This window comes from Eptesicus fuscus, chromosome 13, assembly GCF_027574615.1.
Source record: "Eptesicus fuscus isolate TK198812 chromosome 13, DD_ASM_mEF_20220401, whole genome shotgun sequence".
NCBI classification, from domain to species: domain Eukaryota; kingdom Metazoa; phylum Chordata; class Mammalia; order Chiroptera; family Vespertilionidae; genus Eptesicus; species Eptesicus fuscus.
In genome coordinates this window covers 37,129,803-37,150,617 of record NC_072485.1, presented here as the reverse complement: position 1 = coordinate 37,150,617, position 20,815 = coordinate 37,129,803, and the positions used below count along the sequence as shown (strand labels likewise).

Sequence of the window (20,815 nt, the reverse complement as noted above, 5' to 3'; positions counted from 1 at the left end):
TCTTTCTAAGCTAGAGCGGATGCTTGGGAAGCAACTGGTGTCACTGTTTTAGTCACAGCTATACTCTGTAGATGTTATACGAAGAACAAGTAAGACCAAAAAGGACAACACTGACCATAATAATCACAGCTGCCATTTACTAAGCACCCACTATGTACCTGTAGTCTACCCCATGAGCTAGATATTACTTCTATTTATTTATTTTTTGGGAAAAATAAAATAAAAAAGGGCTACTGAAGCTCAGAAAAGTTATAATGAGCTCTGGGGCCACACTGCTAGGAAAGGGCAGAGCCTGGATCTGACGCAGATCTCACTACCTTCAAAGCCAGTTCTTTTCACGCGTGTGGAGAACGAGCTCCCACAAGATCCCTGTGAGGGATGGTACTGGCCTTCCGGGAGGCAGAGTCAGTGAACAGAGTGAGGGTCTCGGCACAGCTCTGCTGCCAGGGGCTGAGTGACCCTGGGTGTGCCACGTCACCTTCACGGCCCTCTCCTTTCTCTGTTTATACAAGGAAGAACTTGCATCAGATCATGGATACACCTCAAAGTCCCCTTCGGGAAACTTAAGAGAGGTGCTCCACGTAAGACCTAGTGAGTCATGTTTACACAGAGATTTAGATTAAGATCCACTGACTTGGAGTTTAACAATCTCTGGTTAAGTTCAAAGCAGAGGCAGAAAGGTTAGGGTCAACTGAAATATCAAGGGCAGAGTGAGCTCTGAAAGCCAAACGAAAGAACAAATTCTTCCAAAAATCTTTCTCTGTATCATCAAAAACTTAAATTGGAAACCATCCAAGTTCTCGCTGGCCCTTCCTATCCTCCGACCACGGCCAACTGCAAAGGAACGACGTGTAACAGCACGAGCCCTGATGTGGATTCAGAAACCTGGAGGCCCAGGATCTGAAACGCGTACCACGGGGTCTTGGGAAAACCTCGCCGTCTCTGTGCACCTCCTTTCCAGACCGTCACACGGCAGAGAGAAGGCCCACCTCACAGGGGTCTTTCGAGGAGCCGATGAGATGAAATAAAGGCCAACAGTCACTATGAGATGCTTAGTAAATGGCTGTTGGCTTGACCTGGTTTATTTCGAGAAGCGGAATGGTTTAAAATTCTAAGGGTTCCAATGGGGGGATGGTGGATGAAATGATATTTAAAACAGTAGAGGTAGAGGATTCTGTGGGGTGAGTGGTCCCTGTAGAAAGCTCCATTGAAAAACAAGGATCAGATGGGTGGAGAATTCTCCAAACAAAGCCTGCTGACAGGTGCTGAGGGGAAGATTGGATCAACAGCTCCAGGACATTGTAACTCACAGTCACAAGCCTGAAATTATGTAAGAAGGAAAAATGGCCCTGAGTCCCCTGGCACACATCGGCATGACTGGAGTTATTCATACACTGAAGGCCAAACACAAAATGGCTTCACTTTACACAATCAGTCACATAACATGGCAACTGGAAAGAGACCCCAGAGTTCAACTGTTCATTCATCATTGCTGCCCTCCCCAGCCCCCAAACCGCTCATTTACAGTTGGAGAAACTGGCCCCAACATGTGAGGCTACCTGTCCAAGGCCACAGTGCAGTGGGTCAGACACGAACCCTGGAATTCGAATGCAGATCCCCTCGTCTGGGGGTCCTTCTACTTTACCGAGAGAAACACGCATCGATGTGAATGCAGATGTATTATTCTCCATAACGCATGCGGGGCGGGGGTGGGGTGGGGTGGGGTGGTGGTGTACAATCCAGTCAGGAGACCTGAACACCAGGACACTGGCTGGCGGGACTGTTATTTCGTGATGAGTTTATAATATTACTCACGTTTGCATGGTAAATAAACATTTGCTGGATCAAATTACTAAAGACTAGTATAAATAATTCCCCAAGTTCAAAAATATTGTAAGTCTCTTAGTGTTCATAAAAAAAAACTATAAAGCAGAAGAAGAGGAAAGGGGAGGCGGAGACAGGCAGTAACATGAGACCCCAGGAGATCTTGCGGGGACAGGGCTCCCCCACCCCCTTCCGAGGACGGATCTGAGAAAGAACACCATCTCAGGGCTCCGAGCCAGGTCAGAGCATCCTGACCTTGACGCAGACCATCTCTCAGTATACTTGAGCAGAAATCGATTCTGTGAAGGGCACAGGGGAGAGAGAGTGAGCCGCTGTAGCTGAGAGGCACATCACAGTCCCTGGTCACACATCCTTACATAACCTCTTTTGCGCTGGGGCATCTCACTGTAGAGCCGGGAAACTAAGGCCCCCGAGCCAATGCCACGAGTTCCATAGGGTCTCTAGGTAGAACAGTGTGTGGCTTCCTCTAAACCTTTCCTAGTACTTCGCTTTGCTGTTTATTTTATGCTGGGAATTCACATGTAAAACTGGACTGTGAGCTGTTAGAAGCCAGGATCTCGACCATCTCTGTTCTCTGACGGGGTTTACTCAATGCTCTGTGTCCAAGTAGACTTCCAGACTCAAGTAAGAAGGTGTTCAATGAACCTACCCTGGCAGTCAAGTGTGTCAGAATCTTTCCTCTTCAGGATGGAAGAGTGAACGAACAGCTCCAGGATCCAAAGGTAAAGGAACTGTTGTCACTTGTGAGGTTTCCCGGGCCATGTGTGTTTCTGGTGTTGGACAGCCCAGTTATATCTGGCCACACAGGGTCCTGCTCATTTTAGAGAGACCAGGTTACAAGCTTTGTTCCCACCTTCCCTGCCACACCTACGGCACATCTCACCTGCTCACTCTTGTCGTTTTCTTAGGGTCATGAGCACCGATTGTGGGACCTATGAACCAGGAGGTCATGGTTCGATTCCAGGTCAAGGCACATGCCTAGGTTGTGGGCTCAATCCCCAATGTGGGGCTTGCAGGAGGCAGCCAATCAATGATTCTCTCTCATCATTGATCTCTCTCTCTCTCTCTCTCTCTCAATCCCTTCCTCTCTGAAACCAATAAAAAATATTTTTTAAATAAAGGGTGGGTCTTGTCCTTGCTCGATGAGCTTATGTTGCAGTTGGAAAGAGCACATTTACATTCAGGGCAGCACTGCTCCCTTCCCCCAAGGAGCCTGGGGACCCATTAGTCTTCCCCTAGGAATCAGTCCATCCAGTCGGCACCATGAGCTCACATGTAAATGATGCATTTGACCCTTGTGACCTTTCCATAAAAATACCACTGTATCTTTAAGCTAGCCAACTTTAATAAGAGGTAAGCGTCTCCCTCCTTTTACAGTGCCTTTCACTAAGAGGTAACTGGCAATCAGTGTGAGACACTAGTGTCAGATATGACAGGGGCAGGAGCTAATCAGGAATCCTTAGCAGCGGCAGTGGCTGCTCTGGGGGGCTGGCGAGGCTGGGATTCGGAGCTCCAGCCGCATTAACCTGAAGCAGAGCGTTGGCTGCCGGAGAGGCAGTGTGGTGCGGAAAGGGACATCAATTTGGAAATCTGAATCTCTGCTTGTTAGCTGTGCACCCTAGGCGTGGCATCTGAATCTAAGAGTCCTGATTTGTAAAATCTCTAGAACAAGTGACCTGTAGGGTTGTGCTAGGGAGTAAAGAAGTGCGCGGGCCCTGCAGGCCAGTGCTCCACGCGTGCATGGTCTCCCTCAGCACCCACCGGGGGAGGTTGCTGGTTTAAGAGAACATCTTAAAGTCTGTGTTCACAACCCTTCCAGGTTTGACCAGGGCCAGGTCAGGTCCCAGAAGGTGCACATGGACTCAGCAGGCCTTTGTGTCGTGATAGGGGACAGTAGGGGGCAGGAGCCTGGCAGGACCCAACTTTCTAATTTTCTTTGGTGTCAATTAATACAAAAATGTCTGCTGGATTCTGACAGAGAGTAGACTGAATCTGCAGATCAATCTGGGGAGAACACACATGTTGACAATATTGAATGTTCCACTTCTGACAGGATATTTCTCCCCACTTACTGGGTCTTCTTTAATCTCTCCCAGCAATGTTTGTTATTTTCTGTAGAGCAACTTTGCATGCTTGTCTTTTTTTTTTTTAAAAATAGATTTTATTGATTTTTTACAGAGAGGAAGGAAGAGGGATAGAGAGTTAGAAACATCGATGAGAGAGAAACATCAATCAGCTGCCTCTTGCACACCTCCTACTGGGGATGTGCCCGCAACCAAGGTACATGCCCTTGACTGGAATCGAACCTGGGACCTTCCAGTCCGCAGGCCGACGCTCTATCCACTGAGCCAAACCGGTTAGGGCTGCATGCTTGTCTTTTTGTTGTTAAATTGATTCCAAAGTATTTTATTTTTTGATGCCATTGTAAAAGAAAATTTAAAAAATTGTTCTCCAATTATAGGTTGCTCTCAACAACTTTGACATTTAGAATAGCCTGGAAGTTGTCAAGGCAGTGATCTTTGCAAATTTGAAATAAATGAACTTACTCAGTGTTGCAGAGCTCTTAGGAAATGCCTAAACCAGGATTCAAACTCAAGCTTCTTATGCACAAAGTCTATTCTATTATGCAGCTCTATGTGAGGTAGATGAGAAGCATATAACTCTAAGTTACAAGAGCTAAACACATATCCAGTGGGATTAGAAAAGAAAACCAGTTAAGTATGACTGATACAGAAATCAAGACCCAGAGAGGTCTTTCCTGATCACCCCACCTAAGCGGTTTTCTAGTCACTCCCTATCCCATTACCTCCTCTTATTTTCATCAAAGCACTATTGCTAGCATGCAAACATTTAGTTTTTGATCCATCCCTTCCCACTAAATTATAAGCTCCTTTAAGACTGTGGACCTTTCATATCCCATTCATCACTGATATCTCAGTGTTAGTGGCCATAAAAATATGCCTGTCAGGTTTCCTGATGTGGACAGCATGATGGACCGACAGCCCTCTGCATCCCCTTGACTCCGCACGGCTGTTCTCATGCAGTGACAATGATGGAAGACTATAATACAGGCCTGTTCCCGTGGGACACGGGACTCCTGGGGATTGAGGACTTCCCCTGACCTGGCTGAAACGGTCTTACCAGGCACTGCAGTCTAACCCTGCTCCCTTCCTTCTCTCCTCCACAGGCGTCAGACCTGTGTCCCATGAAGGCTTTCCCCCTCCCAGTGTCTCTCCAGATGTTTCACCCAATACATCTCTAGCACATCTCAACTCATCTTGACAGCTGCTTCTCAGACAGCCGAACTAATACAGTCCTAAAACAGTACTCGATGAACAAAGGGTTGGCCCAGGTTCATACTGCAGGCAAACCACAGACCCAGAATCAGAACCCAGGTCCCTGCTCCCTCACTCCAAAGCCTTTTCATCACCAATCATGTGAGAAACACGGTCTTGGCCCCTTTGGCCAGAGGGCCGCTGCTCCGATGAATCTGAGGGGAAAATGCCTCCCCCAGTGGCCAAGCCCCACAGCTGCCCGCCCAGCTCTGCGCATAAGTATGCGGACTCTAGAGGGAGTGAAAACATCTGTCCTAGGTTCAGAGAGAACTGAAGCTATGGCTTAGGTCAACAGAGAACGCTGGCTTAGGCTGAAGGGAAAGGCAGCAAGACCTCGGTGTGATGCCCTCTTAAAGGGACGTAGGGACAGCAGCCACACTGGCAAAGCCCGAGAAGGCCATCAGAGCAGAGCAGAGCGGGCAGGGAGTCTTCCCCAGGTCTTGGCGCACGAACTGAAGCTCCCGTGCAGGTTCTGTGACAGCTTGAGGCGAGGAACCACGTCTAGAATTTCAGGGTGAGGCTTCATAGTTAAAAGGATGGATTCTGGAGCCAGACTGTCTGGGTTTGAATCCCAGCTCTTTTACTTAGTAGTTGCACGAACTAAGGAAAGCTATTGAACCTCTTTACGCTTTAGTTTTCTCATCTGTAAAATGGGAATAATAATAGGTATCTACCGTGCCCTGGCTGGCTAGCTCAGTTGGTTAGAACATCCTTCCAATACCCCACGGTTGTGGGTTCGATCCCTGGTGAGGGCACATACAAGAATTTACCAATGAATGCATCAATAAATGGAACGATAAATCTTAATTTCTCTCTCTCTCTCTAAAGTCAATCAATTTTTTTTTTAAAAAAAAGATGTAACCAATGAATGATTAAATAAGTGGAACAAATCAATTTCTCTCTCTCTCTCAAAATCAATTAATAAAAAAAAATTGGTATCTACCTCACAGGATTATTTGAGTTAAGATCTGAGAAATACTTAGAACATTGCCTCATACATAGTTAGCTCTATGTATATATTAGCTTTTATGATCTGTAACACATTTAAAAAGACATCCTTGTCTTTGAGCACCTCAACAAATTACGAGTAATGCATCTCAAATCAGGAAAGTCAGTCATGTTTATTTGATAAAATATTAATCACACACAGTAAAAATGTTTTTGAGTTTGGGCAAAATAGAGATAAGAGTCATTTAAGATGTTTCAGTTTTGGGGAGATAAGATTAGCATGGTACACACTTCACAAGACTGCTGTGAAGGTCATAGAGGATGCAGTGACACCTTATCAGCCACACATTCAAAGATACTTAATGTGTTCTTATCACATACCAAACACTACATTATATACTTTAAGTGAATTCTCATGTAATCTTCACAACAATGTTGTGAAGAATATCTCGTTTCTATTTTACTGATGCAGAAACTGAGGCTCAGAAAAGTAAACCAACTTACCCAAGACCATGTTTAGACTGAACTCATCAATGCTGTGCATTCATGTATTTATGGATTTCCAAGACCCGTGCTCTTTGTACTAAATTAACCTTTTAAACCAGTATATATATATATAAGCACTTCATAAATCATAAGGCCTTTTTATACAAGTGCAAGATGATATCACCAGCAATATCACCTGGAACGTTAGCCAAAAGTAAAAAAAAACCAGGTTTCAATTCTACTCTTGCCAGTTAGCTGTATGATCTTGAGCAAATTAGCTCTCCTTTCTTGCCTTCCGAGGAGCTTGGAACTAAACCCTCTCCAAGGGCCCTTCAAGATCTAACATTCTAGAATTTTCTCATGCCATGAAAGCTACTCCATTCTCTGTCTTGACGTTTTGTCAGCCACGAAGAGTTTTGTTCACCGATTCATCCACAAAGGGGTGAGAAGGTGGGGAGCAGCGAACATTAGATGACAGATTTGTAAAATAAAGCTTAGGCTATTGTTATACCCTGTCTCTCCTGCCTAGTTAGTACATCATCCGTTTTGAGGTGTTTTTTTTTTTTTTCTTTTCCTTTTTTGGGTTTGTTTTTCATTGTACTTCAGACCATTATTTCAATATTCAGAATTTTAGGCCCTATGTCCTGTGAATAATGTTAGAGTATTTTTGAAGTTTCTTTTTCCCACCGCCTCAACAGTGACTATCTGAAACCAACAATATTGGGGGGAAAATTGGGAAATTTTTAAACTGTAATTTTGTAGAACTATTTCCAAAGTTACAACCAAATACTGTAGCTACATCATTCATTTGAATATTCACTGGGCAGCTATGATGTGTCTGCCTGAATGTGGGGGTGACAGAATGGTGAGCGAGTGTTGTTCTTGCCCTGAGTCTCTCACACATGCCCCCCTCCCCAATCACGTGCCGCATCCAGTTCCCCAAGCCTCCGGGAACTTGAATAGCAGCCCATGGACAAAGCAAGAGAAACCTGAATTTTGAGATGTTGAATGTATTAGTAATTTGCTTGTGGTAATCATTTCACAATGTATAAATCTATCAAACCAGCATGATGTGCACTTTAAATATATACAGTTTTGTCAATTATATACCTTGATAAAGCTGGAGGAAAAATCAATATCTGATATATATATATATATATATATTTTCCCATTTATGTAAAAAAAAAAAAGAGAGAAACCTGAATTAACTGAGAAAATCCTGTATTGATCAGTTTTATCCCAAGTTGATCAAAACTTCAATGTCCATCACTAGCCAGATGGGGCTTGATATTAAATTCAGAAATTTAAAAAAAATACATTTTTTCTTTTTTATATGACAGATATATCTTGGCCCAGACCAGGCGTGGTCAGTTAAAGGCAGGTAAACGTCGGTGAGAGCGGAGGGCCTGGGCTGAGGGCCTAGGCGGCTGGCGGCCCTGAGAAGAGCGCCAGGGCAGCTGGCGGGGGGGAGGGGGGGGCATGGCCCGAGGAAATGGCGAGACTGGAGTTCGTGGAGAGCGGTCCATGTCTCACGCTCTCCTGGGGCGCCTGTCCCTAGAACCGGCCCTGGCAGACACAGGCACTGGTGTGCTGAAGGAGGGAGCCCAGAAACAGGCTGGGCATCACCAGACCTGTGGGCAGGAGAGTCCGTGAGGAGGGGGCATGCTGAGGGAAAGCAGAAGCAGATGTTCTCCAGAAATTCAGGCCGACAGGAGTCTGTCCCTGGGCAGTGGGCCCCAGCCACTTGCTCGAGGGGTTGCGTAAGACTGTGGTCTCTGAGAAACAGGATCGGGTCCAGTCCGATGTGGGATCTGAGACCACAGGTAGGTTTACAGGGACATAACTCAAGAACAGGCAAAATCCCGGGGTTGACACTAGCTCACAATCAAGGTTAGGGGCAGACTGAGCAAAAGGGGCACAGTCTCTTAAGAGCCCCGACTTTACCTGGGGCGCAGGGTGGGCCTGGACCTGAAGGGGGAGGCGGAGGGCCTCTGGCTGTGAGCATAGAAGCAGCGGCTTGGGACCCGGTGCCCCTGACGCCAACATAACCAGGAGATCACGGGTCCCTGGACTTCCCAATTTTAGGGATGTGTTAGAACACTGCCTCTTTGTTTGTTTGTTTGTGCACTTCAAAAAGATGACACGGGGCTAACAATTTTCATTATGCCCGAAATGGAGAGCCTGCTGTCTATTTACTGTGACTCATTTCACACCCAGGAACACTTGGACGTGCGCAGTTATACAAAGGGAAACGGAATAAAGGGAAGTTTTACAATCCGACTACATTTGGCTTTATGGAAACTGACTACTTCTTCCTCGTGTTTTTCCTTTTTGTGGTGGACTGAGGGAGACTTTCGTCGCTCAGCGCTGGTCTGCGAGGCCCTGTTTTGAAACAGCCGCCGCAGAATAATATTTTCACACCGTGTTCCAGCCTTCCCAGGCTACCCTGGGAGAGGTGGTGGAGGTGGTGGGTGGCAGGCCCTGGGGGTCCAGCTCGCTCCCCTGCAATGTTCACAGCAGCCCCCTCTCACCTGCTGCACACACTGTGTTCCGTGTGAGATTGGGTTAACGAGCAATGCCAAAAAAAAAAAAAAGTCTGAAAATCACTGTTTTGGTCCCCAAGCCCCTCGTTTACTATTGAAGACATGGGATCAGTAACAAAGCTGAAACTGGAAATCAGAACTTTGACTCAAGATTCAAATCCTACAGAGGGAGAGGACGCTGCCTGCTGATTTTTGTAGTATTGAGTCTTACGCAGGGCCCTACGTGACTGGGTGTGTAATGACAGTCCAGATCGTCAGAGGTCGCCCAGCCAGCGTGATTCTGTGATTGAACGTCAACCTGTAACCAAGAGGTCATAGTTCAATTCCCAGTCAGGGCATATGCCCGGGTTGTAGGCTCGATCCCCAGTGAGGATGGTGCAGGAGGCAGCCAGTCAATGATTCTCTCTCATCACTGATGTTTCTCTCTCTCTCTCTCTCTCTCTCTCTCTCTCTCTCTCTCTCTCTCTCTCTCTCTCTCTCTCTCTCCCTCTCCCTCCCTCTCCTTTCCTCTCTGAAATCAGTAAAAACATATTATAAAAATTAAAAAAAAGATTGTCAGAAGTCCAAAGTGACCTTACCACTGAATTCAAAGTCCTCATTTTATTTCTAGCCAAAAATAAGCATCTGGGCTTTGGAATCTGGTCTGGGACCAATGCGACAATGATTTTTACCGTCGTTCACTAGAGCTCATCCGAATCAGTCAGAAAACAAAAGGGTGGGGGCATCTCAGAGATGCTGGGAGCTCTCCAAGCTGCTGGTGTTGAGGAGCTGGGAGGAAATGCTCGCCTCGCCAGCAGTCTGTGGGTTTGGCAGGTGACACCAGACTCATCTATGCTGGCCGGCTGGGTGGTGAGGGGGAGTGTTTGGTAGCGAAGGGAGAGCAGAAAGAGGATCCAGGCTTAGGACAGAGAGAAGAGGGCCAGGTTTCTCCCTGCTCCTTGTCCTCCTCCAGAGGGCCTGGGCCTCCTGCAGGTCAGGGCTATGTCTGGCCCAGGACAAGGCAGGAGTGTCCGTGGGGGACTGTATGGAGTTCATGTCCCATGAGGAAGGCCTGATATTTCAGGGTTATTCAGAATAACATTTATTTTTTTCTAAAAAGCCACGAGGAGTTCAGATCTGGCTGGAAACTGGTCTGCATGTTTATTTTCCTCATTGTCTCAGTGGAAAAAAGGGTGGGTGATTCAGACAGCAGCCTCCGCCTCTGGGCTGGGGCCCGGGTCTGTCTCCACTCTGTTCTTTGCTCCTCCAGGGACCTGTGTCAGCCTGGGGAAAAGCTGTATATTACCTCCCACGTTCGCTCTGAGCTTCCAACAAGGGTCCCCTGAGGAGGTGAGAGATCTAAGATCAGTTTTAAAGAAGCAAATGGTAGGGGAGGAAACAAGAAAGGGAAAGGTCCCCCAGGGATGAGAAGAGAGAAAGGGCAAGGTCTCTAAGGAAGGCCTCCCCCCGCCACTCCCGCCCTCCTCACGTCCAGTCTCTCCCCTGGCTCTCCCACTCGCTGCACCGGGGGCCAGGCCAAGGTCACCAGAAGGCATCTGAGGGCACGGCCTGGCTCCATCCCAGCCCTCCCTGTGGTCAAAAGTCCAGCTGGAATAAGGGGTCCTGACCTCTAAGCACCAAGCACTCTCTCTGGAGGGGAAGGAGCTGTGCGAAGACCTCTGATAACATTCTTTCACGGGAGGTTCAAGATTTCCCCCAAAGCATTCCTATGGATATCGCCTGATCCCAGACGGGGCCCAGGAGCTGAAAGAACTCTGTTGTTGAGTTACTCAGGAGACTCAGGGAATTCTAGAAGTTTAAATATTTACAAAATATTTAAGGGAGGGGAGGGAGGACAGCCTCACCAAGAACTTTAGGAGAGAAAAGGTGGGGAAGACATAAAAACAGCCTGTTGAACTCTGAAAAGTCTTTGTGCCATAGAGTTTGACACGTGACTGCTGTGAAACTCCTGCCAGGGAGCTGGAGCAGAAGGGGAAAAAGGCAAATAAGAGACTGGACATGGAGGGGCTCTGGCCTTCTTTCAAAACCTTCAAGAGCTCCAACCGGGGCTCTGGTGCCTAGCGTCCCCGCGCTCTGGTTCCCGGCTTGAGGCTGCTCTGAGCTGGGTCCCGCTCTCCTGCTCATGTGGCCTTCAGAGGTTAATGCTGCTGCACAGACAGCACTCTCCTGCCCTCAGGGTCAGTTCTCAGTGATTTAGAAACGTCCCGCTTCCCCTCGCTGGCTAGTCTGTGACGGACAAGCAGCCATGGTAAACAGGTGTCTGAGGCTTATTAGGCATCAGTTCTGTCCCCATGACCTACTAGTGCAGTGAGGAATTCATGTAAAAAAAAACAATTCATTCGTTAATTAAATACATATTTAATTATGTACAGGGCACATGGGGAAGAGTCAGAGCACAGCCCCAGGACGGAGCGGAAGGGCCTGGGCTCTAGGCCTGGTGACAATGCGTTGTGGCACCGTCACTTCGGGCCTTTAAACCTCGGCTTCGTCACTTGTGCAACAGGAATAATGCTAGCAGCTCCGCCTATCTTAACACGTTACGCGCGGGGTCAGTCACCGGTGCCTGAGACTATACTTTGCATTTGGACCTCGTCCGTCTCCGGCCGCCAGCATATCCGTGAAATCGGATACCGCGGGCTAAACAGATAGGAAGACAAAACAGGCTTGGCGCTTAACGTGTTAATTCGTTTCTTTATCCTCAAAGGAGACTGCCTACGTGTTCTGTAGACTGTCACAACAAGCACCAGATACTTCAATCACGTCCTATTCCTCTTGACCTCCCGAAGTTAAAAAATCATCATTATCAACACACAACCACTACCTGGGGAGCAGCGCCACCAGCTGCCACGGCTCCCCTGTGCGCCTGAACACCTTCCCATCTTCCCCCAACGACGCCGGGAGGGAGCATCATCCCCGCTGCGCAGGCGGACAAAGTCCCAGACACATAGAGGTACTTATTTAACACGAGAGGCCTGGTGCATGAAATTCGTGCATGGGTACAGTCCCTAGGCCTGGTCTGCGATCAGGGCCATCTTCCCCAGCTGCCCGCAGCTGGCACCGCCCCCCCGCCGCCACCCACCCCCGGTTCCCCATTCGCCATTGGGTGATCGGTGCCTGATGGCCAGGGGAAGGGACCGAGAGGTCGGCTGTTCCCGCCCGCTCGCCGGCCCCGCACCTGCAGCAGTGGCCATCAGGCGATGGAGCCTGCCGGCCGGGGAAAGGGACCAAGAGGTGGTTAGTGCACCTCATAGTGACTGGTCCAGCGGTCATTCTGCCGTTAGGGTCAATTTGCATATTACCCTTTTATTATATAGGATTGTGGAGCAAATAAATGGCAGGGCTGGGACTCCAGGGCAGCCGGCCTGCCTTTCAGGGTCCACGTGAAAGCGGCTGTGCAGGCCCCGGAAGAGGGAGGGGCTGAGAGGGAAGACGTCCTCAGCCGAGAGGATTCAAAGGGGTGCCGGCTTTCCCAGCAGCGGATGACTCCTGAGCCCATGAATAATTCACCAGAGCGCTGCGCTGAGAGCTGGTTCTTTTTGTGTGCGGTACATCTGGTCAGGGACAGCTGCCCGTGGCTGGGCCACAAATGTGCGGACTGGACCCGCCTGCTCAGAAGCACAGCTCAGAGCAGCGTTCTGCTCCGTTCTCGGGGGCTGAAGGCTATTCTGACTCCCAGAGGAAGGCAGGGTTCTTATATGTGCTTATGCATGCGCGCGCACACACCTGACAAAGAAACGAACAAACAAATCTCCGCACGTGTGATACGGAATCGAGACACTCATCCTTGGACTTGCTTTCCCTCCGTGGGCCTCATCCCTGGTTCCCTTGTGGGAAGGGCTCTCTCTGATCAGGAGGTTGTGTTCGCCACCCTTATGTCGACAGTCAGACGCAGTGTTACTCCTGGTCTGGTCTTGTTCCGAGACAGGTTTCATTCCAGGCATTTCTGGCTGGAATGTGTGAGGAACTGGAGGGTGGCAGCAGACAGCAGAAGCTGAGAGTGGCAAGAAAGATGATAAAAAAGACTCCATCTGCCACCGAACCCCTTCCAGCTGAGAGTGAAAAACAGAAGTTGTTTTCCTTTCCTTTTTTTTTTTTTTATGGGTCCTATTGCAACTCTTAAAAAAAGAAAGAGAAAAGGGAATATTAGCTTGAAGGAGGGTCCCTACAGGAAGAGGTCTGTACAGGCCCACGCGGCAGGCAGGGCTATTGCATGGCACAGCTGCTGGGAGGTGTCTCTGCACAGAACCCCATGGGGTACCTCTGTGGATAGCCCTGTGGGAGATGTGAAACTTGAGGTGCACAGGCAGTGGGGCTATGGTCTGTCCTGAACCCACGGAGAAGCAGAAGCACTGGTGGATGATGATCTATCTCTGTTCTGCAAAAGGAAACCGAGGCTTCAAGTGACTCACATAATCACAGAGCTGTGATTTAAACTCAGACACCCTCGCCCCAGCCCACACACTCACCAACAGAGCCTGGTGACTGCATGGAAGCCTAGAATGACAGAACTCTTGGAATATCCCAGCCCTGCAATGTGAGCAACACGGGCTGGTGAGGAGGGAACCTAAGCCAGCTACACCCCTGGTGGAAGGGATCAGGGAGTGCTTCCATCAAAGTGTCCAAAGAGGCAAAAATACCCGGGCTTGGTTCTGCCAGATGGTCGTATTTCAGGAGGTTGGGGAGAATGAGACAACATCTACAATAATAAAAGCGGAATATGCCAATTAGACCGGACATCATTCCGGACATCCTTCCGGGTGAAGCCGAGGCTGCGAGGGAAGCCGGTGCCGGAAGCCGGGGGAAGGAAGGCCTACTCTTGCACGATTTCATGCATTGGGCTTCCAGTATTATAATGGAAAGCCAGACTTGGGTTAGGTTAGAATCTTGGCTCAGTCATTTCTAGCTGTGTGGCCTTAGGTCAAAATCATTGCTACTTGGAATGAAGTTTTTAAAAAGACAGGAATGCTTCAGAGATTCTTAGTTAGCTGATTTGCTATGGGTTCTCAGCATCAATGACTTTTATATGCTTCTCTATAAATATAGTTTTTATTGATTTCAGAGAAGAAGGGAGAGGGAGAGAGAGAGATAGAAACATTAATGATGAGAGAGAATCATTGATTGGCTGCCTCTTGCACGCATCCCCCCCTCCCAATCCCCCGGGATCGAGCCCTCAACCGGGGCATGTGCCCTGACTGGGAATGGAACCATGCCTCCTGGTTCATAGGTCAATGCTCAACCACTGAACCACACCGGTTGGGCAACATGCTTCTCTTTAATTGATGTGCAACCAGTTTTAAGAACTACTGATTTAGGCTCTCTACCTGCCTCAGAAAAAAACAAACAAACAAAACACCTGCTCAATCATCTTACAGTTGGGAATGAGTCCAAACAAATGTCAAAGAGAACTTCTGCAATTTAAAACTCATTTCGAAAAGCTGAGCTATTCCTTGTGAAGGTTAACAAAACACAAATGTAAATAAGCATTCCCCTTCTCTCCTGTCCCCTCCCAAGTGCATAGAAATGAACACTGGATTATACATCAATAATAATCCCCCAACCCCCTTCTCCCCCGCTCCTCCCCCCCCAAAAAAAAAAAAATTGGCAAGTGCAACTATGCAGGATGGTGTGAAATAGATGGGCTAGACAGACAGAGGTGGACCAGGAAAAGGATCAAGGTGAGAGCTGCCCTATGGGATGGCGGTTAGGTAACAGGGCACAGCGTGCTAGAGAGTGAGGGAAGGGGAGAAAGGCGCAGGGCTGAGAAATGGGGTGGCGCTGAAGTACCTGAAGACATTAATTACCTTTAGCACAAAGTACCTTTAGCTTCATCACAGCCCCAACAGATCTGTTTCCCATTTGAGTGTCATCAGGACCAGGGGTCCCTCTAATGTTTGGCAACCCCTTCACACTCCTACCCTTTGCCTATTACTCCTCTGTTGAAGAGGAGCTTTTAGCTACAGCCTGCTCTCCTTATTCAAGGAATCTGAAGGCCCCGTCACAGCCCCAACCGCCAAGCCTCCTCCAGGGCGCACCTTGCCCTTTGGAGCAAGGTCTGAGCTTTCCTACCTGCGCTCTCCTCAGCCTGACTGAAGCCGCAGATCTGACAGATGCTCTGGACCCATTTATTCATGTCCTCCTCGGTCTCAGCCACCAGGTAGAAGGTGCGCTCGCTGGTCTTGATGTCAAACACAAAGCTATCCTGCAGCTCCTTCTTATTGAAGGTCAGGCCTGCATCCACCTGCTCACAGAAGTTGAGGTTGATGATCCGCAGGGGCTTCTTGGAGTGGTCATTCTTGTAGTATTCCAGGACGTCGGGGTCACCGCTCATCCGGCCACTCCGCAGGATAAACCAGCGTTTCTTCCAGGCCTGAAGGGGAAGGAGTAAGACGAGGGGGGAAAGGTCATCAGTTGTTTCAAAGCTTTTCACGGGTCCCCATATTATTGCGAGGTTAGGAGTGGGCACTGGTGCACCTGCAGGCTGAACATGGGCTCCATCTCTCTCCCTTTTTGCCCCAGAAATGGGGGATGATTTTGGAATGCATTTCACTATGTAAACAGTTTTATCACCATGAAGTCAATTGTGGCATTCCCACTGTTTACATCAGGAAGTTAGATGTGGACGAAAACACTTTAGAGCAATTATTCCATTAGGCTAGAGTACAGACTCAAACGCACAGTACTTTAAATCACAGGGTGGAGCTTGGGAAACCATAACATCTCAGTTTATGGATGGGGACCCCCCACTAAGACACGGCGAGCCGAAGCAACAACGCCACACCCAGCAAAGAGCAGAAAGCAAGTTTCCTAACTTTCCGTACATTGTACATTGTGTTTTTCACCAAATCACGATGCCTTACAGAGAAACCCTTCTAAAACTTCTCTGAGGCACACAATTTTAGGATTTTTCTGCTTGTCTCCTTCACTGCTGTATCCCCAGTACTTACAAATCAGAACATCTCATTTTGTGCGCAGAACCTCTGATGCCTTTTCATCTCACCCAGAGTAAGAGCCACCTCACCGTGGCCAAGGGGGGCCCCTCATCCCACATCTCTCACCTCATCTCCTGCCATTTTCTGCCCATTCGGCTCTGGCCAGTCCGGCCTTAAACAGGGGCCACACACTCCAACCTCAGGGTCTTTGCTCTGCTTGCTCCCATTGCCAGTAAGAATCCTCCCTCAGCTATTCCCGTTGCTTATTCTTTCTTTCAAGTCTCAATTCAAATGTCACCTTATCGAAGAGGCCATTTCTGACCACCCAACCCTCACACTCTCTTTACTCTGCTGTACTGGTCTCCTCGCACTTGCACTGCCTCGAATACCCTGTTTATGCTGAGTGTCTGCACCCACCTCCCAGAATGTAAACTCCATGAGAGCAAGGGTTGGTTCTGTTTTATCCCATGCCACATCCTCAGTGTTTAGAATAGTGCCTGGCACATAACTGGTTATCGATAAATATGTATTTAATGAATGAATTCCTCACTGCACTAGTAGGTCATGGGGGACAGAACTGATGCCTAATAAGCCTTAGACAGAAATGAGGGTTAGGGTCTAGCCAGACAGGGCAGAGGTAAGAAAATAAACATAAATACTATCTATTTACAATCATCTGAAGTCTTGCCCAGGCCACTGCTTACAGAACTCCGTGTGTCCTGTGTGTACGCATGCCGCAGGGCACACATACACATGTACGTGTGTGGGTCAGGTGCATTTAAAAAGATATTGTTAATAGTTTAGCTTGTGTTTGGTTGATGTGTGCCCTTCAGGGCTAGTCTCTGCAGAAAGAGCTGTCTCCGAATCTCTGGAGCGCAGGTGTCAGCACAGCCACACACAGACGCCCTCGTCAACAAGAAAAAGGTGTTTGCTCCAGATAGCATCGGGGCCTGCCAGGCTCAGCTTCCAAGGAGGCAGTGTAGGCTGACAAATGGCTGCCTATGGAATGCTGGTAAATGTATGACAGAGCAGGCAAGGCAGTCTGGTCCAGTCCCAAATCCCCATCCCTCTTCTGCCACAACACCTCTTCAAGTCCATGCTGTTTTTTTTTTTTTTTTTTGGAAACCAAACAATTCAGAACAAAGCAACTTCAAAGCGTCTAGCTCCACTGACAACTTCTCTGATCCCCTCCGGTGAAATGAAGCTTGACTTCCTCTGAACCTTAATAACACTTTTTTAAAAAAAATCCTCACCCGAGGCTATATTTTTATTGATTTTTTTAGAGAGAGGAATCGGGGTGGGGAGAGAGAAACACTGATGTGAGAAACATCAATCAGCTGCCTCCTGTACGCGCCCAACCAGCAAATCTAACCCACAACCTAGGTATGTTCCCTGACCGAGAATTGAAGCCACAACCTTTTGGTGTGTGGGATGATGCTCCAACCAACTGAGCCGCACGGCCAGGGCAATAACACTTTTCATGTACTTCTCATGGCATGTCGTTTTTTACAACCTATTACAGGTGTTTTTGTATTTGTTGTTTCTTTGCAAGTAGACCATGAACATCTCCTATTCCTGAACCTTTCTGATCTCTCTGGCCTCATTTATGTCTGTTTCCTTCCTTCCTTCCTTCCTTCCTTCCTTCCTTCCTTCCTTCCTTCCTTCCTTCCTTCCTTCCTTTCCTTCCTCCCTCCCTCCCTCCTTTTTCTTCCTTCCTTCCTTCCTTCCTTCCTTCCTTCCTTCCTTCCTTCCTTCCTTCCTTCCTTCCTTCCTTCCTTCTTTCCAGCTAGCCATCCAACAAATATTTACTTAGTGCTTACCATGCAATAGGCATTATTCCAGATGCTGAGGATATAGCATGAATTCCAGGTCTTACAGGAATTCTTATTATATATTATTCTCCAAATGTGCCACATAGAATTAAATATGATATAAAAATAACTATATACCATGACCAAATGGGGTTTATTCCAAGGATGTAAAACGGATTCAACATTCAAAAATCAATCAGTATAATCCATCATATTAATAAGGTTAAAGGAGAAAAACCATATGGTTATATCAATCAATGAAGAAAAACATTTGACAGAACTCAATACTCATTCATGATAAAAACTCTCAACAAAAAAAATACGGACACAGGCAAAATTCTGAATGAATCTCCAGAGAATTATGCTGAGTGAACAAAGTCAATCCTGAGGATATAATTCCACTTATATAACATCCTTGACAAAATTTAGGGATGGACAGATGATTAATGGTTGTCAGTGGTTAAGAAGGGGGCTCGATTCCAGACAGGGCACATACTCAGGTTTGGGGGCTGTGATCTCTGCAAATTGTTTAACCTCCAGGATATGTTTTTATTGATTTTAGAGGAAAATAAAGAAAACATATCTTCATGACTTTGGGGTAGGCAAAGATTTCCTGAATACATAAAAGGCACTAATACAAGAGAACAAGTAACCAATCATACTACATTAAACGTAACCTCTGGTTATCAAAAGGCACCATTAAGAGCAGGAAAACCAAGCCAAGACAGTGAGAAGAGATACTTGCAATGCACATAACTGATGAAGGACTTGAAAGACTCATATTCATAACATATTAAAAAACTCCTACAAATTGGCAAGGAAAAGGCACTCAACAGAAAAAGCAGCAAAAGATTTCATTAGGCACCACACAAAAGAAGACACGCAAATGGCAATAAGCATATAAAAGATCTCATCTCCATTAGCCATTAGGGAAGTACAAATTAACACCACCACACAACCACAGAATGGTTACAATGAAAAAGACTGACAATAATAAGTACTGGGAAAGATGTGGAGAAATTGAAAAACTCATACTCTGTTGGTAGATGTGTAAGTTGGTATAATCATTTTGAAAAACTAAGGCAGTATCTACTAAAGCTGAACATTCATGCCAGCCCCCCACAATTCTACTCCTGGGTACATACCCCAAATAACTGTGTACAAACATTCACCAAAATACACGTCCAAGTACATTCATCACCACACTGGTCAGAATAGCCCATATCATGCCTGCTTGTCTACACTCTCTATTTCAAGTGCTTGCTACTTATAGTCTGGACTACTGTCATGGCTTCCTAACCAGTTTCCCTAATTTAATACATCTAAATGCTTCCAGTTTAATCAGAGCAAGAAAGCTTTGATCCTGTTACTCCCCACAACTATTCAAAAATGTAATGGCTCCCATCATCCACACAGCAAACTCCAAATTCTATGATTTAGTTTTTTTTTTAATTAAAAATTATTTCCAATGGGGTAAAACAGAGATAACATAAAATTTACCCATTAAGTGTATAGTTCTGTTGGTATTAAGTACATTCACATTCATATTGTTGTACAACCATCAACACCATTCTTTTTCAACTGAAATTCTGTATCCATTAAACACTAACTCTCCCCCCCACCCCCCCGCTTTACCCCCATGCCAGCCCCTGAAATCCACCATTCTACTTTCTGTCTGTATGATCTTGACTACTCATATAGGTGAAATAATACAATATTTGTTCTTTTGTGATTGGCTTATTTCATTAGCATGATGTCTACAACGTTACTCCATGTGGTAGTGTGTGTCAAATTTCATTCCATTTTGATTATCCCTCATATCTGCTGATGGACTCTTGGGTTCTATGGCTCAGTTTTAAGGCTTTCACAATCTAGTTCAAACCCAGCTTTCCATCTCATCTCTACTCACACATATACGGTATATATTCAAACCAAGTTGCTGCTATTTAAACCAAGTAGAATTTTCACTATTTCTAAAACATGCCTGGTCTTTTCCACCTCCACACATTCAATTTCCCTCCCAATCTTCCTTCCTTTCTAAATTCTCTAAAGTTTTGCTTATACTTGAATGCTATCCTGCCATGTTGAGACAGGCCAGTGAGCTAGGACAGTGGTCGGCAAACTCATTAATTAACAGAGCCAAATATCAACAGTACAACGATTGAAATTTCTTTTGAGAGCCAAATTTTTAAACTTAAACTTCTTCTAATGCCACTTCTTCAAAATAGACTCACCCAGGCCGTGGTATTTTGTGGAAGAGCCACACACAAGGGGCCAAAGAGCCGCATGTGGCTCGCGAGCCGGTTTGCTGACCACTGAGCTAGGACAAGTAGAATAGGGAAACTGAGGCAGCTGAACAAACTGGCAGAGCAGTTTACAGTAGATACAGAAGTCCACCTCCCTAGAGACAATGTCTAGGCCTCAGCTGTATTTCATCTCTAGATGCAGAAAAGCAGCAAAATTAGGTGGGTGATAACAGGACCAGCTGCAATGACTAATGAACCCCTGCCCTGGCGCTGACCAATCAGTGGAGACCACCACCCTGAAGGAGCACACCTAGAAAACTGATTAATATTCTGCTGAAACCCTCCCTTGAGACCTCCCCTAAGATTCCTGCCTGGAGATACAAGACTCAAGACAAAGGACCCAGCGCTCTGTGCCCCTCTGGGGAACAGCCCCGGGCCATTAAGTACATTCACATTGTTGTACAACCATCTATGTCTTCTTTCCCTACTTCTTCCCCCACAGGCGTGCATCTCCTAAACTCTAAAGGGCCCCACAAGAGACTTGCATCCAGGGGAGCAATGGGCAGTGGCAGCTCATCACAGGCTAACCTTGTTCCCAAGGCCCCTTTTCTCTGACTTCCCAGAGAGCTGGGGTAGCCCGGCCCAAGCGCTCCTGTTGCTTCTTCTATGCTG

At 47.0% G+C, this 20,815-nt stretch overlaps 1 protein-coding gene across 1 annotated transcript in view; it reads right to left on the bottom strand.

Moving 5' to 3' along the window:
- Positions 1 to 20,815, bottom strand: part of GAB2 (GRB2 associated binding protein 2) — a 163,080-nt gene that overhangs the window by 26,369 nt on the left and 115,896 nt on the right. Inside the window, exon 2 of the mRNA XM_054725896.1 lies at positions 15,224 to 15,524. Within this exon, the coding sequence (XP_054581871.1) occupies positions 15,224 to 15,524 (301 nt within the window). The remainder of the gene's footprint in view (positions 1 to 15,223; positions 15,525 to 20,815) is intronic.